Source organism: Bubalus bubalis, chromosome 8, assembly GCF_019923935.1.
Source record: "Bubalus bubalis isolate 160015118507 breed Murrah chromosome 8, NDDB_SH_1, whole genome shotgun sequence".
In the NCBI taxonomy this organism is placed as follows: Eukaryota; Metazoa; Chordata; class Mammalia; order Artiodactyla; family Bovidae; genus Bubalus; species Bubalus bubalis.
In genome coordinates, this window is record NC_059164.1 from 12,760,136 (window position 1) to 12,781,610 (window position 21,475).

The 21,475-nt window shown below is 41.5% G+C and overlaps 1 protein-coding gene across 6 annotated transcripts in view; it reads left to right on the top strand.

The window, feature by feature from the left end:
- DYNC1I1 (dynein cytoplasmic 1 intermediate chain 1) overlaps positions 1-21,475 on the top strand; it is a 380,396-nt gene that overhangs the window by 71,872 nt on the left and 287,049 nt on the right. For 5 of the 6 annotated variants that reach the window (XM_044946455.2, XM_044946458.2, XM_045166351.1 and 2 more), the window contains one exon: positions 378-437. The exons of the other annotated variant lie outside the window; for it this stretch is intronic. In XM_044946455.2, the coding sequence (XP_044802390.2) occupies positions 378-437 (60 nt within the window). The remainder of the gene's footprint in view (positions 1-377; positions 438-21,475) is intronic. 6 annotated transcript variants of the gene reach the window in all.

Genomic DNA, 21,475 nt, shown 5'->3' on the forward strand with positions numbered 1-21,475 from the left:
GGCTTGGCTCTGGGGTACATATGAAGCAGTTTACATGCTCCAGTCAATCACGCTTCAGTATAGAACGAAACGACAATGAAAAGGGGGTGTGTGGGGGTGGTTGAATATTTAGCTCTGGGTTTTCTTCCATGGAAACAACTGTAGCTTCCAGTATCAAGCAGTTGTTCCAAAGGAAGGACGGCTTCTCGCTTTCTCTTGTCCCTTGATACCCACGGGGTCTTCCTGGCTCCTGGGGGCTGTGGGGGTGACAGAGGGGAGATGTTCTGTGTACGTATTGTATATGCTGTTGCCTTGATGAATGACATGGTTTGGTTTGGTTGGTTCACTCCCCTTTTGTTAATTCTCTGTGTTCTTTCTCCTTTGTGCTGCGCGATTAGGACCCTGCAGTGGGACACAGACCCCTCAGTGCTCCAGCTGCAGTCAGACTCAGAACTTGGGTATATGTCTGCTCTTTTGTTACTCCTTTTATTATTTCTTTGCTACGGTTGTGCTGAAAGGCCGGAGCCGTTGTTGCTCTTGCCTTTTTCCCCTTTGTTGAATTTCCAGTTTGATAAGTTTATTTCCTTCTGTTAGTTTGCCTTCTGCAGTTACGCTTTGAAGAAAGTCTCTCTTTGTGGAAAACACCACAAAAAGATGGCTTTTGACCCCCCTCTTTTAATTCCTAGTATTGCAAAACAGCCCTCCCCTGAATGAAAATTATAGGCATATTGCCATGCCTCTGCTTCGAGGTGGGGCGCACAAGTTCTGTGACGACAGATATGTTTAACTTGATCCTCGCCATCTTCCCCTTGACTAACAAGTTACCTTAAGTTAATCTTTGTCTAAAACCAGTATGAAAATGTGTCTTGTTTGTTGCCCTTTCACTTTTTTGGGAACTCACAATTAGCATTTAATTTGAATCCAGTTTGAGGGTATAAAGATTCCTGTTAAAGAAAAAAATAACGGTTTGTTGAATGCCTCGATATTAAGAAATCTCAAAATTATTTGATGATGGATAATGTCTCCTGCATCCTAAAGATCATTTTTTTTTCAGGTGGAAATGTATGTTAAAAGGTAGCTTCAGAATTGAAAATTCTTCCACAAAGAATAAAATGCACAGGCAATTCCTGGAAACTTAGTTACTTCTGTTCCAGGGTTAGAGTTAGCTGTATTCATACAGGAGATGTTTCCAGTGGGTCCTAGCTGTGCTCAAGCTTAGGAGCTCTGACTATGTGCTTCTTTTCAACTTGCTTTGGTGAATTCAGATCATCTTGAAATCAGCCATGGTAGGGGTGTTTACACCACAGAAGCTGACAAATGCTTCAAACCAGGGCTTATTCCCTTTCCCGCAAGCAAGTTATTGAACATTTACCAACATGCCACTGGGTACCTCCATATGTGAGTAACAGATTTTATTCCAATATTTTGTAAAGCTATTACTTTTTATTTCTAAATATAACCTGATGAATCCTGATGTGGGCATTTATTGTTTATTTGAATTTCTGAGATTTCTGGGCTTGTATCCGTGGGTTTCTATCAATTTTAGTACCTACTGTAGACATGTTAAGTTGAAGGGCTATCTTTATGTTAGGTTAAATGCCATCTGCTGTGTCCCTTTATGCATGCAAAAGTTTTCTGCAGACTCTTAACACTGCTAAGTCAAAGAAATATCCTAACATTTTGGGTAACTGATACACTGTTTTTTTTAACACTACTAAATTATTGGCTGTTGAGTTATAGAGTTCACTGTATGTTTTATTTCCACTTGTATTATTTAAATAACAAAAAAATATGGCTAAAATCAAGCAGAAAAACAATGAATACATAGTATATTACTGTTCAGTGGAATTTCAGTGAGTAATTCTTCAATATTTCATTGTGGTTTTTATAACAAGGAGGCTAGAACTGGCAGAGACTTTGCCGTATGCACTTAACAGATTTTTTAGACAGATTGCGACATTGGTAAATTATACGTGCTGGTGTGGAACAGTTAGGAATTTTCCTATTTTTATCTGTTTTCCAGGCAAAAACTCAGTTAACTATGCAGATGAAAAATTATCCTAGGGAGATGGCATATCTGTGACTTCCACCTTGCCAGCCATATTTTATTTCAGAGTGGACACAGTGCATCAGAGAAAAATGGGAAATGAGACTTTTTTGTGGTTTGTCTTAGAGTTTGGAAGGAATGTTCAAAGAATATTTGAGAGAGGAGGTTGTTTCAGTCATGTTGCAATTTCAAATATGGATTTATTGAAATGTTGTCTTGTAAATAGTCCTTCTGTGCAGGCAGTCTTCCTGTCACACATGTTTTTATGAAGTATTGTTTGCTGTTCAGGTGCTAAGTCATGTCAGCCTCTTTTGTGACCCCATGGATTGTGCAGCCTGCACAGGCTCCTCTGTCCCTGGCATTGCTCAGACAAAAATACTGGAGTGGGATGCAGTTTCCTTCTCCAGGGATTCTTCCCAACCCAGGGATTGAACCCACATCTCTTGCATCTCCTGCGTTGGCAGGTGGATTCTTTACCGCTGAGCCACCAGGGAAGCCCTTTATGAAGTATGTCTCAGGCAACAAGAGTTTTTTCGAGACACATTTAGTTCCTCTTCTTGATTCTGCGCATAGAGTTGACCATAACACATAACTGGCTCTGTCAGCTGATTCTTTTTTAACAGCTTTATTGAAGTATAATTAACATTAAAGACACGGCACACATTTGAAGTATTCAGAATGGCAGGTTTTAATGTATACGCACTCGTGAAGTCGTCACTGCAATCAAGGTAATAAGCAGAGTCGTTGCCCCTAAAGGTTTTTTCCCACCCCTTTGTCATCTTCGCACCTGCTTCTCCCCCTCCCCCCAGACACCTGATCTGCGTTATGTCCCAGTACCTTAGTTCACATCTCCGAGAATATCATTGTAAATGATATTCCCTTTCACAGTAAACGTGGCCTAGTAAAAACAGCTGCTGCTGCTAAGTGGCTTCAGTCGTGTCCAACTCTGTGCGACCCCATAGACGGCAGCCCACCAGGCTCCCCCGTCCCTGGGATTCTCCAGGCAAGAACACTGGAGTGGGTTGCCATTTCCTTCTCCAGTGCATGAAAGTGAAAAGGGAAAATTGTTATCTGGAGACTCATTCATGTAGGTGTGTCTCAGTAATTCATTCCTTGTATTTGCTGGCTAGTTTGTTGTATGGCTACATTGCAGTTCATTTATTCGGTCACTTTTGATGTGCATTTGGGTTATTTCCATTACAAATAAAAATGCTACGAACATTTATGTACAAATATTTTTAGCCCATATGTTTGCATTTCTTTTGCGTAAGTATCACCAAGTGGAATGGCTGAAGCATATAATGAATGTACATTTAAACTGCCAAACTGTTTTCAAAATAGTTTTGCCATAATACGTTCTCACAAGTAGTGTATGAGAGCCTCAGTTCCTCCACATTCTTGACAACGCTTGGTTTCAGCTTTTTGAAAAATTATTTTTTTTACCGTTATTAAAGAAATATACTGGTATCTCATTGTGGTTTTTAGTTTGAATTCCCCCAGTGACTAATGGTGCTAGGTTATCTTTTTGTGTGCATATTTGCTATTTGAATATCTTCTCTGATTGAATGTCTGCTTAAATTTTTCTGAACTTATTATTTATGAATTGAGTTGTTGGTTTTTACATTACAGAGGTTTCATGTATTTGGAATACAGTCCTTTACCTGAAACACAGTGTGTAAATATTTTCTCTCAGTTTGTCACTTGCCGTTTTCTTTCTCTTAATAGTGTCTTTAAGAATGGAAACCTTTTTGATTTGACAAATTCCAGCCTTCAACTTTGTTCTTTTATGAATCATGCTTTTTAGTGACATCAGTTTGTAGTAATTTCTTAAATAGTTGGTAGAATGTAATTCATTTGTGAAACCATTTGAGTTTGGAATTTTATTTTGGGAAGTTTAAAAATACAAATTTAATAACTTGAGCAGTAATGGAGCTATTGAGGTTATCTGGTTTGTTTGTTTTTTTTTTTTTGAGTGAGCTTTGACAGTTTGTGATCTTTGAAGTAATATGGCCATTTTGTCTCTGTTGGCAAATGTGTTGGCCTAAAATTGTGTATACATTCCTTCATCATCCTTTAATTATTTGCAAACTCTGTAATTACCTCTCTCTTTCCTGATAATTGGCAACTTTTGTCTTGTGTTTTTTCCTTCTGATAAGTATGGCTAGATGTTCATCAATTTTATTGATCTTCTCAAATAACCAGCATTTGGTTTCATTGATATTTCTTGTTTTTCTATCTTCTATTTTATTGGTTTCTACTCTGATATTAATTATTGCTTCTCATTTGCTTAATTTGTATTTAATGTGCTTTGTTTAGTTCTTTAAGTGGAAGCAGAAGTCAGTGACTTGAGAATAATATAGGTGTGTAGTGCTGTTTCTAATATAGGAGTTAATGCTATTAAATGTCCCTTAAGCATTAACTTCATGTCATCTTGCAGATTCTTACACAGTTGTTGTCATTTTCATTTGATTAAAAACACTTTCCAATCTCTCTTTTTATTTCATCTTTAACTGATGAGTTGTTTCGAAGTGTATTATTTACATTACACATATTTGGAGATTTCTCAGAGATCTTTCTGTTACTGATTTATAACATTTCTACTGTGGTTAGAGAACATACTTTGTATATTATTTGTGTATCATTTTAAACTTGTTGAGACTTATGACTCACTGCATAGTCTGTCTTAGTAAAAGTCCTGTGTACCCTTGAAAAGGGTGTGTATTCTGTTCTTATTGGGTAGAATATTCCAGATTTGTCAATTAGATCAAGTTGGATGATTATGATGTTCCAGTCTTTTATATCTTTTATGTCTACGGCTTCTAACAATTATTAGGAGAAGAGTGGTGATGTTTCCAATTACAGTTTTGAGTTTTTCTGTTTCTTTTCTCAATTCTATCAGCTCTTATTTCATGTATTTTGAAATTTTGTTATTAGGTACATAAATGTTTGGGATGCTTATATCTTTTGATGAGTTGATTCATTTATCATTATGAAATGAACTTCTTTATCACTAGTAATACAGTTTGCTCTGAAAACTGCTTTGTCTGGTGTTAATAGGGCCACCCTGGCTTCCTTCTGACATATGTTAACATGGTCTATCTTTTCTCATCCTTTTGCTTTTTTAACCTGTTTATTGCTTTACATTGAAAGTGCATTTCTTATACGCATCATATAAATGGATCTTGCATTTTTAATCTGTTGTGATAATATCTGCCTTTTAGTTGGAGTATTTATATCATGTACATTTAATGTGATTATTGATATGGTTAGATTTAAATCACTGTGATACTAATATCTGCTCTCTATCCTATATATTCTTCTTTCCTGATATTCTTTTGAACTTTCTTTTGTATTACTGCATTTTTTATGATTCTATTCTACTACTTCTTGATGTTAACCATATTTCTTCATGTTATTATTTTAGTGGTTGCTTTAGTGTTTATAGTGTACATCTTTGGCTTATCTTATTGTTGTTTTGATATGCCATCATCTGTTAGTTCTGGGTCAGTTTCAATTGATTGACTTATCTCTACCTTATAGTTACGTTTTCCTTCTTGTTTGTATGTATGCTGATTTTTGATTAATATCAGACATTGTGACTATTGGCTAGGTATTGGATATATTGGAATTCCTATAAATCTTGAGGTTTGTTCTGAGATATAGTCAGTTCACTTGAAAACACTCTGATTCTTTCAAATCTTTTTATGGTTTGTTAGTTGGGACTGGAGCAGTGCTGTCTATGACTAATTAATTTTGGTATTGAGACAAGATCCTTATATGAATTCTGTACAACCTTGACGGTTTCCTGCCTGGGTGGGTGGAAGCAGGAACATTTGTGTTCCTGTGTGCATGCCCGAAACTATTACCTCTAATTCCTCAGGGTAGTTTTTCCCTTGGCCTCAGGTAAATATCCTATGATCATAGGATACTAAGCTGAAACCTCAAGAGATCTTCCCTGCTGTACCACACACAGCTGTAAAGCTCTCAGTACAGTAAACTTAGGGAGCATAGGACTTGTCTTATGTTTCTCTGCTCTTATGTGTCCCTTTCCTCTGCTTAACCTCTGCTGCTGCTGCTGCTAAGTCGCTTCAGTCGTGTCTGACTCTGTGCGACCCCATAGACGACAGCCCACCAGGCTGTCCCGTCCCTGGGATTCTCCAGGCAAGAACACTGGAGTGGGGTGCCATTGCCTTCTCCAATGCATGAAAGTGAAAAGTGAAAGTGAAGTCGTTCAGTCGTGTCCGACTCTTCGCTACCCCATGGACTGCAGCCCACCAGGCTCCTCCGTCCATGGGATTTTCCAGGCAAGAGTACTGGAGTGGGGTGCCATTGCCTTCTCCACTTAACCTCTAGTATCTTGCAAGCTGTTGTTTCATTCAAATTTCTGTCCTTTTTGGGAGTTGTTTCAGAATGGAGGATAAATCTGGTCATCTTGACTAGAAGCACCAACATTGTGTCACTTTTGTATGCTGTTATATTAACTATGTGATCAGCAAAGCAGGTCCCAGAATAGAGAAATAAGGAAGAAAAAAATAGCTTCAAGAAAATTGTGAATAAAGAAAAATTCTTTGTTTTGTACCAACTAACTGCTTATGAAAGTACCCCAAATACTTAAATTTCTTAGGCAATTATAATAATTATATATTTATAAATATAATAAAGTATTGCATAATGTAATGAATATTATATTTTAATAATATAAACATTATAATTTAATATTTTAATGATATAAATTATTGTAATGTAATATATAAAATATAATAAATACTATAACTATAATAATTAAGTGAATTGAAGACAGTCAAAGTGAAAAATGAAATAATAGGATAAAAAGAGTAAGTTAAAAGATCATAGGATCTAAAAATCTATACTGACTGGCAGGTAAGTAAATGCATTGAAATTTGGACAACTTTAAGGGAGGGATTGTATTTTAAATTTCTTTTTGTTGTCTTATGAAGGGACCTTAGGTAAAATTCCACCATGAGATTGCTGGTCTTTAGGGAGATGTTTTGAGTCAACATAAGGGGTGCAGTGGTGGGAGGGAGGCAGAGATTCTCAGTGAGGAGTAGAAATCAGTGAGTAACAAGGGTGTTTTGTTGCCCTTTGCTCCAAATTGTTGCTGCTAAGTCACTTCAGTTGTGTCCGACTCTGTGCGACCCCATAGACGGCAGCCCACCAGGCTCCCCCGTCCCTGGGATTCTCCAGGCAAGAACACTGGAGTGGGTTGCCATTTCCTTCTCCAATGCATAAAAGTGAGAAGTGAAAGTGAAGTCGCTTAGTCGTGTCCGACCCTCAGCGACCCCATGGACTACAGCCTTCCAGGCTCCTCCATCCATGGGATTTTCCAGGCAAGAGTACTGGAGTGGGGTGCCATTGCCTTCTTCATCCAAATTGTTAGGCTTATACATATACATTGCCAACAAAGGTCCGTCTAGTCAAGGCTATGGTTTTTCCAGTGGTCATGTATGGATGTGAGAGCTGGACTGTGAAGAAAGCTGAGCACTGAAGAATCGATGCTTTTAAACCGTGGTGCTGGAGAAGACTCTTGAGAGTCCCTTGGACTGCAAGGAGATCCAACCAGTCCATTCTAAAGTAGATCAGTCCTGGGTGTTCTTTGGAAGGAATGATGCTAAAGCTGAAACTCCAGTACTTTGGCCACCTCATGCAAAGAGTTGACTCATTGGAAAAGACTCTGATGCTGGGAGGGATTGAGGGCAGGAGGAGAAGGGGACGACAGAGGATGAGATGGCTGGATGGCATCACCGACTTGATAGATGTGAGTTTGAGTGAACTCTGGGAGTTGGTGATGGACAGGGAGGCCTGGTGTGCTGCGATTCATGGGGTCGCAAAGAGTCGGACACGACTGAGTGACTGAAGTATAACTATATATAGGAATATTTAGTGGCTTCTGATTTTATTGAAGCCTCACAATTATATTTCCCCTATGTCTTAGTGTATTAAACTCTTAGTAGGATTTTTGAGATATTTGGAATCAAAGTGACAACGAGAAAAAACTGAGGCTGTGAAGGATTTGGTTTCTCCTTACCTCAAAGAGGAACTTAGAGAGGCCTTCAGTCTTTGGGAGACTTTGTTAGAAGGTGGTGACCTCTTCTCTCAACCTTCTCTTTCACCTCTCTTTTCTGCTGAAAGAGAGAGTGAATATTACTCCTGAATCCACCAGGCACCATCTCAAACTGCTGTGGTGAAACAGAGTGATCCCTCTGTTAAGAACAGAATTTAAACCAGCTCTGTAAAGGCACCAGAAAAAACACATATCCTTCAAGGTGGTGGGAGGTGTTTGAGAAGATCTCACCTGCCAGTTCTAGAGGTCTTTTCATGTTTTAAAGTTACTTTTCATTTGCCTAGCAGAATAGTAATAACCTCATTAGCTTTTGATGAAGTACCCCTCTTTAGGCTTATTCTCCATATTTTGTCAGAAATTATTTTGCATTATGTTTAAATCTCTGATTTGAATTAATTTTTAAGGTTTCCCATGTGACAGTACCTGGAATTTTCTTGAGAATGATATGGGTTGTATTCTTGATCCAACTGACAGTCTCTGCCTTTTCAGTAATACCTAATCATACTTTCTAGAGAAACTGGATGTGGAACAGCAGCTTGGGAGGGGTGTGCATGTGTATCAAAAGGTAATAGTAAAATGCATTTCAGAATCTTTAAATATACAGTGAATTCTGACCCATGAAAAACTTTGATAAATTGGTTTTTGACAGTTACAGTCAAAATTTTGGCACAAGAGAGGAAAAAAGTACTTTGTTTACGAAGTCCCCAAACATTTCTTGAGAAGTTGTTACCTGCTGGTCTTTGTTCTCTGCCCTCAAGAACCCCGAGTAAGCAATTATAGGATATTTTCTGTTCTGTGCTCACAACTGGATTTTCATAAAATAATATTCCTCTTTTATTCCGTTTCAGAAAAATTAATATGGTCAGTTGAGAAGGATGTATCCTTACCCTTTGGTACTCGGTGACTTGAAGATTTCTATAATTTTAATAGCTTTACATTACAACTTCTACAGAAGGTTGTTCATAAATATTAAGTCAATTAAAGGACAGTCTATAAAATTTTTATATCGTTGTCATTTATATACAATATTGGAGAGAACACATTTTTATACCTTCTGATCTTATAATTCTAAACTTTGAATTTCCTTTATAAAGTGGCTACTTATATTGCCAAGCTCTGTATAACCATGACTATTTTGACTTTTTTCCCATCCTGGGAATTTGCAAGGTTTACTTGTGTGATGAAGTTGAAGGCAGACCTTTTAACTGTGCCTGTTGACTGAACCAGAATTGACATTTGCTTCTGTTGAGGAGAAATAATTTAGCTGCCAAGCCAATATCTCTGCACAGTAAGAAGCAAATATCGTGGAAATGAAATAAATACTTCCTGGAATGATTTTTTGAATGTGAACATAGATAGTGGAAACCGATCCTTCTTGAGGTCAACTATCGAGCTGCTTCCCAGCCCTGGGAGAAGAACACCCACTCTGAACACAGAGGATGCACTGTGTGTGAGGGGCCGCGATGCTGGGTGTGGTACCCCATCTCCACCTTCCCTCTGTGTGAAGTCCCATTGACAGCGCTAGGAGCCAGTCTTGGAGACGTCGCGCACGTTATGACACCAGAACACAGTGTTAGGAAAACAAGCCGACCTTTTGTCATTTTTAACAACTTCTTTCATATTTCATGAGTCTCTGTGCCCTTAGCTCTCTGGGCACTTTTCTTCTAGGGATGCAGCATTTTCTCATGTGCCTCTAGGTGGGTGGCTGCCAGGACCACGTTTTCTCCTTTCTCTTTTTTTCATAGCTTTGGTCTTAAGCTTCATATAGTTGGAAAACTCCTCACTCATAAACTCACCCACTGAGGTACTCATTTGTATCCCAAAGCAGATCTTTCTCTGGATTCCCCAGTGTCTTCCAGTTGCACTCCTTACTTTCTTCCCATAAGGCATGAAGCCTTGACATAATCTCCAGTTTATTCCTTTTCTTTCACCCTCTGTACCAAGTGAACTGCCTTAATTCTTTTCCAGCATCACCGTCTACAGCCTGTCCTTCCTGTTCCCAGTGGCAGCAGCCCTCAGCGCTTTCTCATCACCCTGGACCTCGTCTACACATTGTCTACACTGAGGTTTGCAGCTCCAGGATTCATGCCTCTGGTTGCCCCCCTTTGAATTAATGCTTCCTCTGGGCTCTGTAGTTACTGAAGCCACCCATTGTCTGTTGGAAGGTCCTTTTTCAATCCCCCCTTTCCTTTACACTTAGCTTACTAGCCTCCCCCCGCCCCGCCCCCCCACCAGCCTGATTGCTCATTTGTCAAAGTGGGAGATTCAGACTCTATTCTTCACATAGGTTGCATGTGTGCTCAGCCCTGTCCGACTCTTTATGACACTCTGGACAGTAGTCCGCCAGCCTCCTCTGTCTAGGGGATTTCCCAGGCAAGGATACTGGAGTGGGTTGCCATTTCCTCCTCGAGGGCATCTTCCCGACCCAGGGATTAAACCTGCATCTCCTGTGTCTAATGCATTGGCAGGCAGATTCTTGACTCCTGCGCCACTTGGGAAGCCTCTTCACATAGTTGCTGCATTTTTAAATATCGCCTTGAAGCTGTCACTTTTTTAGTAACTTTCAATAATTCTTCATTGTCTACAACGTAAAGTTCAAGTTCTTTACCCTGAGATTTAAAGCCCTCAAATTATCTGGCCTTAGTGCTACTCTCTGACCAACCTAGACAGCATATTGAAAAGCAGAGATATTACTTTGCCAACAAAAGTCCGTCTAGTCAAGGCTATGGTTTTTCCAGTGGTCATGTATGGATGTGAGAGCTGGACTGTGAAGAAAGCTGAGTGCTGAAGAATTGATGCTTTTGAACTGTGGTGTTGGAGAAGACTCTTGAGAGTCCCTTGGACTGCAAGGAGATCCAACCAGTCCATCCTAAAGGAAATCAGTCCTGGGTGTTCATTGGAGGGACTGATGCTGAAGCTGAAACTCCAATACTTTGGCCACCTCATGCGAAGAGTTGATTCACTGGAAAAGACCCTGATGCTGGGAGGGATTGAGGGCAGGAGGAGAAGGGGACGACAGAGGATGAGATGGCTGGATGGCATCACCGACTCAATGGACATGAGTCTGAGTGAACTCCGGGAGCTGGTGATGGACAGGGAGGCCTGGCATGCTGCGGTTCATGGGGTCGCAAAGAGTCAGACACAACTGAGTGACTGAACTGAACTGAACTGAAGTGCTACTCTCTAAATTTGTCTTCTGCTGCTACTCAACTAAGTCTTCTGTGCTGAAAACCTGGTATCCCAGGCGTCAAATGTGAATTCAGTCTTTAGATCTTGTTCTAGGGATCTGCTCCCTAGAACACCACCTCATTACTTTTTACTTGACTGAGTCTTACTGCTCCTTCAAGACTTACATCAGGCCTTCAGTTCTCAGTGAAACTTGTTTCATTTACCCAAACGCATAGTAATTTGCCTGTTGTACTCTCCTGTCCCGCTTATAATGTCAGTCGCTCATGTTGGCTCTTATTCTGTTACCTTTCATTCTTATGTGCTTTTTGGGGTGTTTAGTTTCCTTGTCGTCTGTATTGCAAGGAGCTGGCCTGGTTCTGTGCCTCAGAAATGGTGTGTGGCTGCTGATAATGATGTTGGCTTAAAGAGTTCCTGTGCCAGTTGTCAAGGACAGTGTAGGTGCCCATATACCATTTTTGGACAAAGCAGAAAGTGGCACCATCATCACTCTCACTATCTTAAGGGCCTCTTCTTTGAGAAACCTCAAGGAATTTTACAAGCAGCACTAGGAGACAAGGTCACTGGCGGCACTGTTCGTGTCTGCTGGGGGTGAAACACTCACCTGCAAACAAGCATGGATGGAAACCCAGCAGGGTTGAGTCTGGAACCAGTGTAGACGTTCTTTTATTCCCTGACCTTGATCTGCCTTGGCCTCTGGCCAAATAGCTCCTTATCTCTGGGAACATCCGCTTGATTTATTTGTCTGCTTGACTTCCAGGTTTCTTCCCTGCTCCAGAGACTGCCCGTCAGTACAGTGACCCCTTTTATTTTCTGGCTGCTCTGTGCCGCACACTGGCTTCCGATCCACGCTCCAGACTCTGCCACTTTATCTGCTGCCCACACTCCTGCCGCCAGCTTTAACCAGTATATCCTCAACTTTATAATTTCCAGTCCCTGGACACTCTGAGACTGCCACTCGCAGGCCCATTATAGAGAGTCTTCTGTGCTTCACAGTTTGTAAAGTGTGAACTGTTTCTTAGATGCTTGGTATATTCTTACTGTGGCTTTTCTGTACCTTCGCATAGCCTCTTGTACTGTGACATCAAAAAAAAGCCTACTAATGTGAGCCTTGTCTACTCCCAGTATTGGTGATGGGTCAGAAACTGAATCATCAACTGTGATGTAAGTGCATCTTTGAAGATTAGCTGATAGCATCTGCGAAATTCCCACAGTAGCCTTCTTGCTTAATACTTGTAGCAGTGTGGAGCCAGATCTCCAATATTACCAGGTTCCCTTTTGAGTCCAGTAGATAGTATGGTAGTATCAGTGCAGTTTCCTTCACTTACCTTGAGTATGAAATGCAGGACATCAGTTTTGCTGCATCTGATTCGCTTGGTCTAAAATAAGAGCATCAGAAAGAGTTGAATTGTATCTAACTGATTCAGGAAGAACTCAGTGATCCTAATGATAGGGATGGATGATGTGCTCAGTGTTCTGAAGGTGTTCAGGATCTCTGGAAAGCTCTCAGGTGATGAAGTCCCTCCTCGTGAATCTTGTCCTCATATAATCAGAGTTGGCCAGTGCTTGAGGCCTATGGGCATCAACAAGGAGCAATATTCATGGCAAAGCCTTCCTCTGCTCCCCTGTACAATCTTGCCACTGAGCATTAAGAAAAATTAAGCATGAGTCAACAAGAAGCATGAAGTTGAGCCCCTACGTCACATATATGCCAAATTGATTCAAAACACACCGGAGACCTAAATGTGAGAGCTAAAACTATACAACTCTTAGGAGAAAGTAGAATTCTAAACCTTTGTGACCTTGGATTGGGCAGTGGTTTCTTAGATTCACAAAAAGCACTAGCAGCTAATGAGAAAAATAAATGAATTGAGCGTCATTAAAATTTAAAACTTTTGTTCTTGAAGAGGCATCATTAAGAAAGTCAGAAGGCAACCCACAGAATGGGATTAAATATTTACAAATAATGTATCTGGTAAGGGCTTCCCAGGTGGTACCACTTCCCAGAATCCATCTGCCAATGCAGGAGGTGCAGAAGACACGGCTTCCATCCCTGGGTCGGGAAGATCCCCTGGAGGAGGAAATGGCAACCCACTCCAGTATTCTTGCCTTTAGAATCCCATGGACAGAGGAGCCTGACAGGCTGCAGACCATGGGGTCACAAAAGATTGGTCATGACTGAGCAACGGGGCATACAGTTCAGTTCAGTTCAGTCGCTCAGCCGTGTCTGGCTCTGCGACCCCATGGACTGCAGCACGCCAGGCTTCCCTGGCCATCACCAACTCCCAGAGTTTACTCAAACTCATGTCCGTTGAGTCTGTGATGCCATCCAATCATCCCATCCTCCGTCATCTGCTTCTCCCACCCTCAATCTTTCCCAGCATCAGGGTCTTTTCAGATGAGTCAGTTCTTCACATCAGGTGGCCAAAGCATTGGAGTTTCAGCTTCAACATCAGTCCTTTCAATGAATATTCAGGACTGATTTCCTTTAGGATGGACTGGTTGGATCTCCTTGCTGTCCAAGATACTCTCAAGAGTCTTCTCCAACACCACAGTTCAAAAGCATCAATTCTTTGGTGCTCTGCCTTCTTTATAGTCCAACTCACACATCCATACATGACTACTGGAAAAACCATAGCTTTGATTAGACAGACCTTTGTTGACAAAGTAATGTTTCTGCTTTTTAATATGCTGTCTAGGTTAGTCATAACTTTTCTTCCAAGGAGCAAGCGTCTTTTAATTTCATGGCTGCAATCACCATCTGCAGTGATTTTGGAGCCCCCCAAAATAAAGTCTGACACTGTTTCCACTGTTTCCCCATCCATTTTCCATGAATTGATGGGACCAGATGCCATGATCTTTGTTTTCTGAATGTTGAGTTTTAAGCCAACTTTTTCACTTTCCTCTTTCACTTTCATCAAGAGGCTTTTTAGTTTCTCTTCACTTTCTGCCATAAGGATGGTGTCATTTGCATATCTAAGGTTATTGATATTTCTCCCAACAACCTTGATTCCAGTTTGTGCTTCTTCCAGCCCAGTGTTTCTCATGATGTACTCTGCATATTAGTTAAATAAGCAGGGTGACAATATACAGCCTTGACGTACTCCTTTCCCAATTTGGAACCAGTCTGTTGTTCCATGTCCAGTTCTAACTGTTGCTTCCTGACCTGTATACAGATTTCTCAAGAGGCAGGTCAGGTGGTCTGGTATTCCCATCTCTTTAAGAATTTTCCACAGTTTGTTGTGCTCCACACAGTCAAAGGCTTTGGCATAGTCAATAAAGCAGAAGTAGATGTTTTTCTGGAATTCTCTTGCTTTTTCTATGATCCAACGAATGTTGACAATTTGATCTCTGGTTCCTCTGCCTTTTCTAAATCCAGCTTGAACATCTGGAAGTTCATGGTTCACATACTGTTGAAGCCTGGCTTGGAGAATTTTGAGCATTACTTTATTAGCATGTGAGATGAGTGCAATTGTGCAATAGTTTGAGCAATATCCAGAATATATAAAAATCTTTTGCAACTCCACAATAAAAAGACAACCCAGTTTTAAAATGGGATAAGAATTTAAATAGGCATTTCTTGAAAGAAGATATATAGATGGTCAATAAGCACATGAAATAATGCTGAACATTATTATCCATCAGGGAAATTAAAAGCAAAACTCCAGTGAGATACTACGTCACAGAAACTAGGATGGCTATAATGAAAAAGACAGATAATAATAATGGTTGACAGGGATATAAAGAAATTGGAATCTTTGTATACTGCTAATGAGATTGTAAAGCATATAACCACTTTGGAAAACAGTTTGGCAGTTCGTCAACAATTTAGATGTAGAGTTACTATAAGTGAAAGTGTTAGTTGCTCAGTCATGTTCGACGCTTTGGAATTGTCATATAACATAGCAATTCCATATATACCACATATGTATACATACAATTCCATATGCATACCAATTCAAAGAAAATTCATTTTCAAGGGATTTGAAACCATACACTTAAGCAAAACCTTGTACATAAATGTTCATAGCAGCATAATTAATAATAGAAATGGAAGCAACCCAAATGTCCACCAACTGATGAGTGGATTAAAATGAATGTGGTGTATGCATACAATGGAATATTGCTTATAAACAAAAAGGGATGACATTCTGATACATGAGATAACGTCATTATTGTTCCATTGCTCTTTCGTGTCTGACTCTCGGCGACCTCATGGACTGCAGCACGCCAGGCTTCCCTGTCTTTCACTGTCTCCTGGAGTTTGCTCAGACTCATGTCCATTGAATCAGTGATGCCATCCAACCATCTCCTCTGTCACCCTCTTCTCCTCCTCCCTTCAGTCTTCCCCAGCATCAGAGTCTTTTCCAATGAGTTAGTTCTCTGCTTCAGGTGGCCACAGTACTGGAGCTTCATCATCAGTCCTTCCGATGATTATTCAGGGTTCATTTCCTTTAGGACTGATCTACATTTAGGTTTGATCTACATTAACCTACGTGAAAGAAATGAGACACAGAAGGCCACATACTGTGACATTCCATTTATATGAAAGTAAACAGAAGTAGATTAGTGGTTTCCAGGGGCTGGAGGAGGGGAGACTCCTGTATTTCAGTGAAAACAAGATTTCTCTGGGAGGTAAGGAAAAGTCTATGCAAGTCCACATGTGAGGTTATGTAAGTTTCTGAATATGCTAAAACCACTCAATTGTATACTTTAAAGGGGATATTTATAGTATGTAAATTTTATTTCAATAAAAAGATTAAGACAGCCTTGATCTTAATTCTCTGATCAAAGAGCTGTGCTTTTTGATCCATGCCATCTCAAACAAGCCCCCACCACCCACATCTGTGTCATGTCAAAATAATTTTCCTATTTAATTCTTAGAGGCACCTTGACAATAGTTTCTTGGAAATCTTTTTCTTTTTTTAGCACTTCCACACTTTTAGCACAACACAACTGCCTCCATACTTCCAGGTCACAGATGCAGTGACTTCAGAAGCTGAAGTTCTCTTGTTCATGGCTTTGAACAGAATATAGGCCTTTTTAAAAACAGGGACAAAACCAAGGTATCCCACTTTGGTAGATAACTCTGTGCTTTGCAAGTATTTCTTCTTTGTACTATTAAAAGTAACGTCTAAAGTACTAACTGCATTTTAAAATATCAGTAAGGTTTCTCTTAAACTCTCCTTCATGTTTGAAATGGGAGAAGAGCCACAGAGTTTATAGCTGTGTGCATGTTTCTCAGCCTTTTCTTTGGGAGTAAGTCTGCATAACTGCAACTTTCTTCTACTTTCGTAGACATCATAGACCCTGATAAAGTTACACTTTGGGCTTCATCGTGCTAGGATAATGAAACTTTGCAAGTAGCTAGGAAAGTCATGCTACCCTTATGGTGGGTGGATAGGCAAAGACAAGACAAGTGAACCAGAAAGGGAAATGGGCACAGTGATTTAGGCAAGGGAGTCATTTTCCTCTTGTGATGCAAATGTCTAAGATAAGCAAGCATGCATGTTCAGGCATGTCCAACTCTTTGCGACCCTATGGACTGTAGGCTGTTGGGCTCCACTGCCCATGGAACTTCCCAGGCAAGAATAGTGGAATGGGTTGCCATTTCCTCTTCCAGGGGATCTTCCTGACCCAGGGATTGAACCCACATCTCTGCACTGTAGGCAGATTCTTTACCATTGAGCCACCTGAGGGCAAATGGACAAACCTGGGTGGATTGGACTCTGCTAGTGTGGACTGGAAATTTCAGCACCCTGAGCCCTGGCAGATAATCTTTTCAAACTTATAATAGTTTCCTTTTTTATGCTTTATCAAGACCCAATTTTTATTTTCTGAAGAAACATTTCAACTCTGGTGCAGTATGGCTTTGCTCAGCCAGCTTGCTCAGCCAAGTCGACAGGACCAGCTGGAGAGGAAGTTTCCAGGGTTGGCAGTGGGGAGTTCAGCCCTCGCCCAGGGAGATGTGGGCCCCATGTCACTTTAGTACCGGGCCGAGTCAGCGAGTAAGGGATCTGTGGTTTCATTGCCCAGCGTGTCTGGGATCCCCTGCCTGACATTTTAGTTTTAGATTTGGTGTTGATCCTAGAGGGAGAGCAGTGAGTGGTCATGAAGAAAGATCTTTTAGTTCCCTGCCCAGGAATTAAACCTGGGTAACAGAAAAGACTCTGATGCTGGGAGGGATTGGGGGCAGGAGGAGAAGGGGACGACAGAGGATGAGATGGCTGGATGGCATCACTGACTCGATGGACATGAGTCTGAGTGAACTCCGGGAGTTGGTGGTGGACAGGGAGGCCTGGCGTGCTGTGATTCATGGAGTCACAAAGAGTTGGACACGACTAAGCGACTGAACTGAACCTGGATGGAGGGGTTCCTTGGTGGCTCAGATGGTAAAGAATCTGCCTGGAATGTGGGAGACCTAGGTTCAATCCCTGGGTTGGGAAGATCCCCTGGAGGAGGGCATGGCAACCCACTCCAGGATTCTTGCCTGGAGAATCCCCATGGACAGAGGAGCCTGGAGCGCTCAGTCCATGGGGTTGGAAAGAAGTGAACACAACTGAGCGTCTAAGCACAGCCAAACACAGCACAACCTGGATGGAAACCAAGAATCCTAGCCACTCAACCACCAGGGGCTAGAAGCTAGACGCGAAGTGGCCCTGGCTCTTCCCCCTGTTTGAAAGCAAGAATGTTTCAAGGGGGGCAAAAACTAAAAGCAGGTACAAAGTTTATGACTAGCGACACAGCACAGTGTATGGGAGAGCACACAGGACAACAGTTTATCTCACTCGGAAGCAGGGCAGAGATACACACTCAGGGGAAGGGGTGTGGGCATCTTCTCTAATGAGGAGGAGCGCAGGCAGACACTAGGCAGACCACACGCCCAGAGGAGTAGGGGCATCCTCGGTGAGGAGCAGCATAGGCGACATAAGTCACTCACCCAGGAAAGCCCTTCTAGGTCTCTGTTTCCCTTTGGCTGGTTATCTTGTTTCTTTCTTCACACCTGACTGGTCCATGGATCTGCCCCAAGATGCATACACAACGTTTTGCTAAGATGGATCCCACTGCAGAGGCCTGAGGGTGCAAGTCCACACTTATTATGGAGTGGGGCCCCCTCCCTTTCTGACCCCCAAGAAGCCTTTCTTCCTGTGTGCAGACAGGGAAGTCTTCCTTGACCTCAGGAATGGGCCCCTTATCTCTTTGCTTTAGCAGAGCTCAGCTTTTACCGCTAGCTTTGACCTTGGAGTGTCTGCGTGAGGACAAAGCTTGCATTTTACTTCACTTGACAAATGCCAGGGGTCTGGCCAGAGGCCCACGGGCTCCTGCCTCAGCATCGGGCCCTTCATGCTTGGTGTGCTGCCGTCTCCTTTGTCTGACACTCCTCCTCTTGCCCCCTCACTCATCTTTGCTCACCTTTGCCTGTCTCAGAGCACTTGACAAGCTTGGTCTGGAGATCCCATCCCCTCTCTGTGGGACTGAAGCCTCATCCTTGAAGATGGAGAGCCCCAAGGGAATCTGGAAACAATGAAGCCTCTGTGTCTACACTCTAATATTTCTGAATCAGTGCTGCTCAACCTTTAGTCAGAATCGTGATCACTGGCAGGGGTGCCGGGGTGACTGAAACACAGGCTGCTGGACCCTATAATTTAATATTAATGCCGTGTCCACCACAGCATAGCTAATTGAAGTCTCAGTTTTCGTTTTACATCATGCCTGCCTTCTCCTCTTTCTAGTCTCTTCTTCCTTCTTTCTTCCTCAAACATTTATTCCATGCCAGCTCTGTACCTGACACGGACCGAAGCATCTGGGCAGTGAGATAAATTAGCCGGGGATAAATAAGAAAGTCTGCAGTCAAGTCAGACATGAAAAGAAGGTGCTGACAGGCAGTAGGGCTCTGGTAGAAGTGTGGGGGGCAAGGGCATGAGCTTTGCAGGAGGGGTGGAGGGACAGCAGCTAAGGTCTCCCAGAGCCCACATGCAATTTAGAGCCTAATTAGAAGGAAAGAAATTATAGTAGCATTAATTCTATAATGTGGTTCCCCACCCCCACCCACCTCCTTTGCTGAGTAGTTTAATTTGCACCCAGGAATAAAAGAATTAGGGGCTGGTAAGACTTTGAACAAAAGTAAGACATACAATGCACTGTATATGTAATTTTAAGGAAAATACTATATATTTCATCTTGTAGACATAGTTATATGATAATTTTGTCAGAGGATGGCATTGTTGAAGTATTTTAGGGAAGCTGAAAGTCTCTATCACAGGGTTGTACACACAGGTATTTTTTGCATCAGCTGAGACATACCCCAGGGCTGGCCCAGGAGAGACCCAGAGGTGGGGACACAGTTGAAGAACACTCCTAAGGGGAAGGTCTTTGCCACGGAAGGGTGCCACCTTCTGGCCAGATGTTCAGGAATGGCTAGAGCTGGGAACAGTTGTGTGGTACTCATACCACTTCAAGCTATTTTGAAAACAGAATTTTCATGGTAATGATACTTTTAGTTAGAAGAAAACCAAGTGGACTCTCTCAAGTAGCCAAGACCTACCCAAGTACCCGTGAAAAGAAATGAAAGAGTGTGAGGCTTATGTTTTACTGTCAGAGATAATCTTCAAGTCTGTTTAAAAAATCAACTTAGAGCATTCATAAATCTGCATTCTCTGTTTTTTGAAATAGAAAGCATGTTATAATCAGCCAGAAAAATAAAAGTAAAGCCACCTACTATGTAAGTGCCAGGCACTGAATTAAGTACTTTACAAATATTGGCTTCATTTAATCTTCACAGTCATTCAATGACATGTACCCATTTTATAGATGAGAAACATGAGCCCTAGAGGGGTTTGTCACTTGTCCAGAGCTTTTATACACCAGTTGGCTGGTAAGTGACAAAGCAAGGATTTGAACCCAGTTTCTATCTGAACATGTGACTTAACGATTATGATATGCTGTGGATAATCCATGATGGATTATCAAATTGCAGATCAGCTTCTTGCCCAGAGCCTATGGCTGGTCACCCGACAAGGCAGGCCTACAGCTTTTGCTTGTATCTTATTAGCGAGATGTGCTGGAATTCCTGGCTGCAGGCATAAGTATCTCCTCTTGGATTTTGTGCGGACCTTTGGGCCTCACAGATGCCCGTGGAAGTCTAAACCCTAGGGTGACCTCTCCATGCCAGGTGGGAGCCCGATTCAAAGGCGTGGGGGTACACTGCCAGCCCATGTTTCCTTTCCAGCTCTTTGCCTAGATGAAGATGGACTTCTTGGGGGCCTCAGAAAGATGCTCTAGGCTCTTAAACAGCAGGAGGGGCTTTGCCTCAAGCAGTCCTGGGGTGTCTAGTCCAGTTTTCTTCTTCAGATGCTGCAAGAAAGACCCATTTCAGGAAGAAAAGCACACTTCTCTGACCCAAGGAGGATTTAAAATAATACCTGAATTTCTTACTCTGAAACCTTGAGCCTTTTACCTTGCTTGGTGATTTTGTTTCCAGTATATTTTGTGTGTTCTGGGTGAGAAGGTTGCCAGGGAGTGCTGGGTCCCCAGCCTCACCCTCCTGCGCACTGTGTGGTCCAGACATCTGAGTGAGGGAGGCCACGTGGCCGAGGCCTGTGTGGAGCTTAGTGGGGCTACAGTCGTGCTCAGTGGGGCTGCAAAGACGACCAGTGGGGCTTTTTCTCTAAACTAGCCTTTATGTGTGTCTACTATGTGCTCATCTTAGGTTTCACCTCAATTATTTTAGTAATTCATAAAAAAGAAGAAATTTGTGTTTCCTAGAGTGCTTGGGAAATTGTACATGGAAATCCCTAGCTATAGTATGCATTTTCTTTCAGGTTATTATTACTATCTACTGAAAAAATACAGTGAATCTGTACCACTGCTAGTAATAATTCAAAAAATAATATGAATAAGGTGAGCTGCTATTGATTCTAGAAAGCTAGGAAATATGGATTTTTGGCTAAATGGTTAAGTAGCCTTTCTTTCTCTATCAGAGAGACACACATATACTTTATTTCCTGGAAATGTTAAAGCAATATAGTAAAACATGTCCAATACTGATACTAAAGCTATATATTAAAATAACGTTTCAGAAACTATTTTAAAATATAAATGTGTGTCAATTGTTACGTATGTATGTGTATATAACACATATGTGGCATATGCATTGTATGTAGGCGGCACATACACCTTAT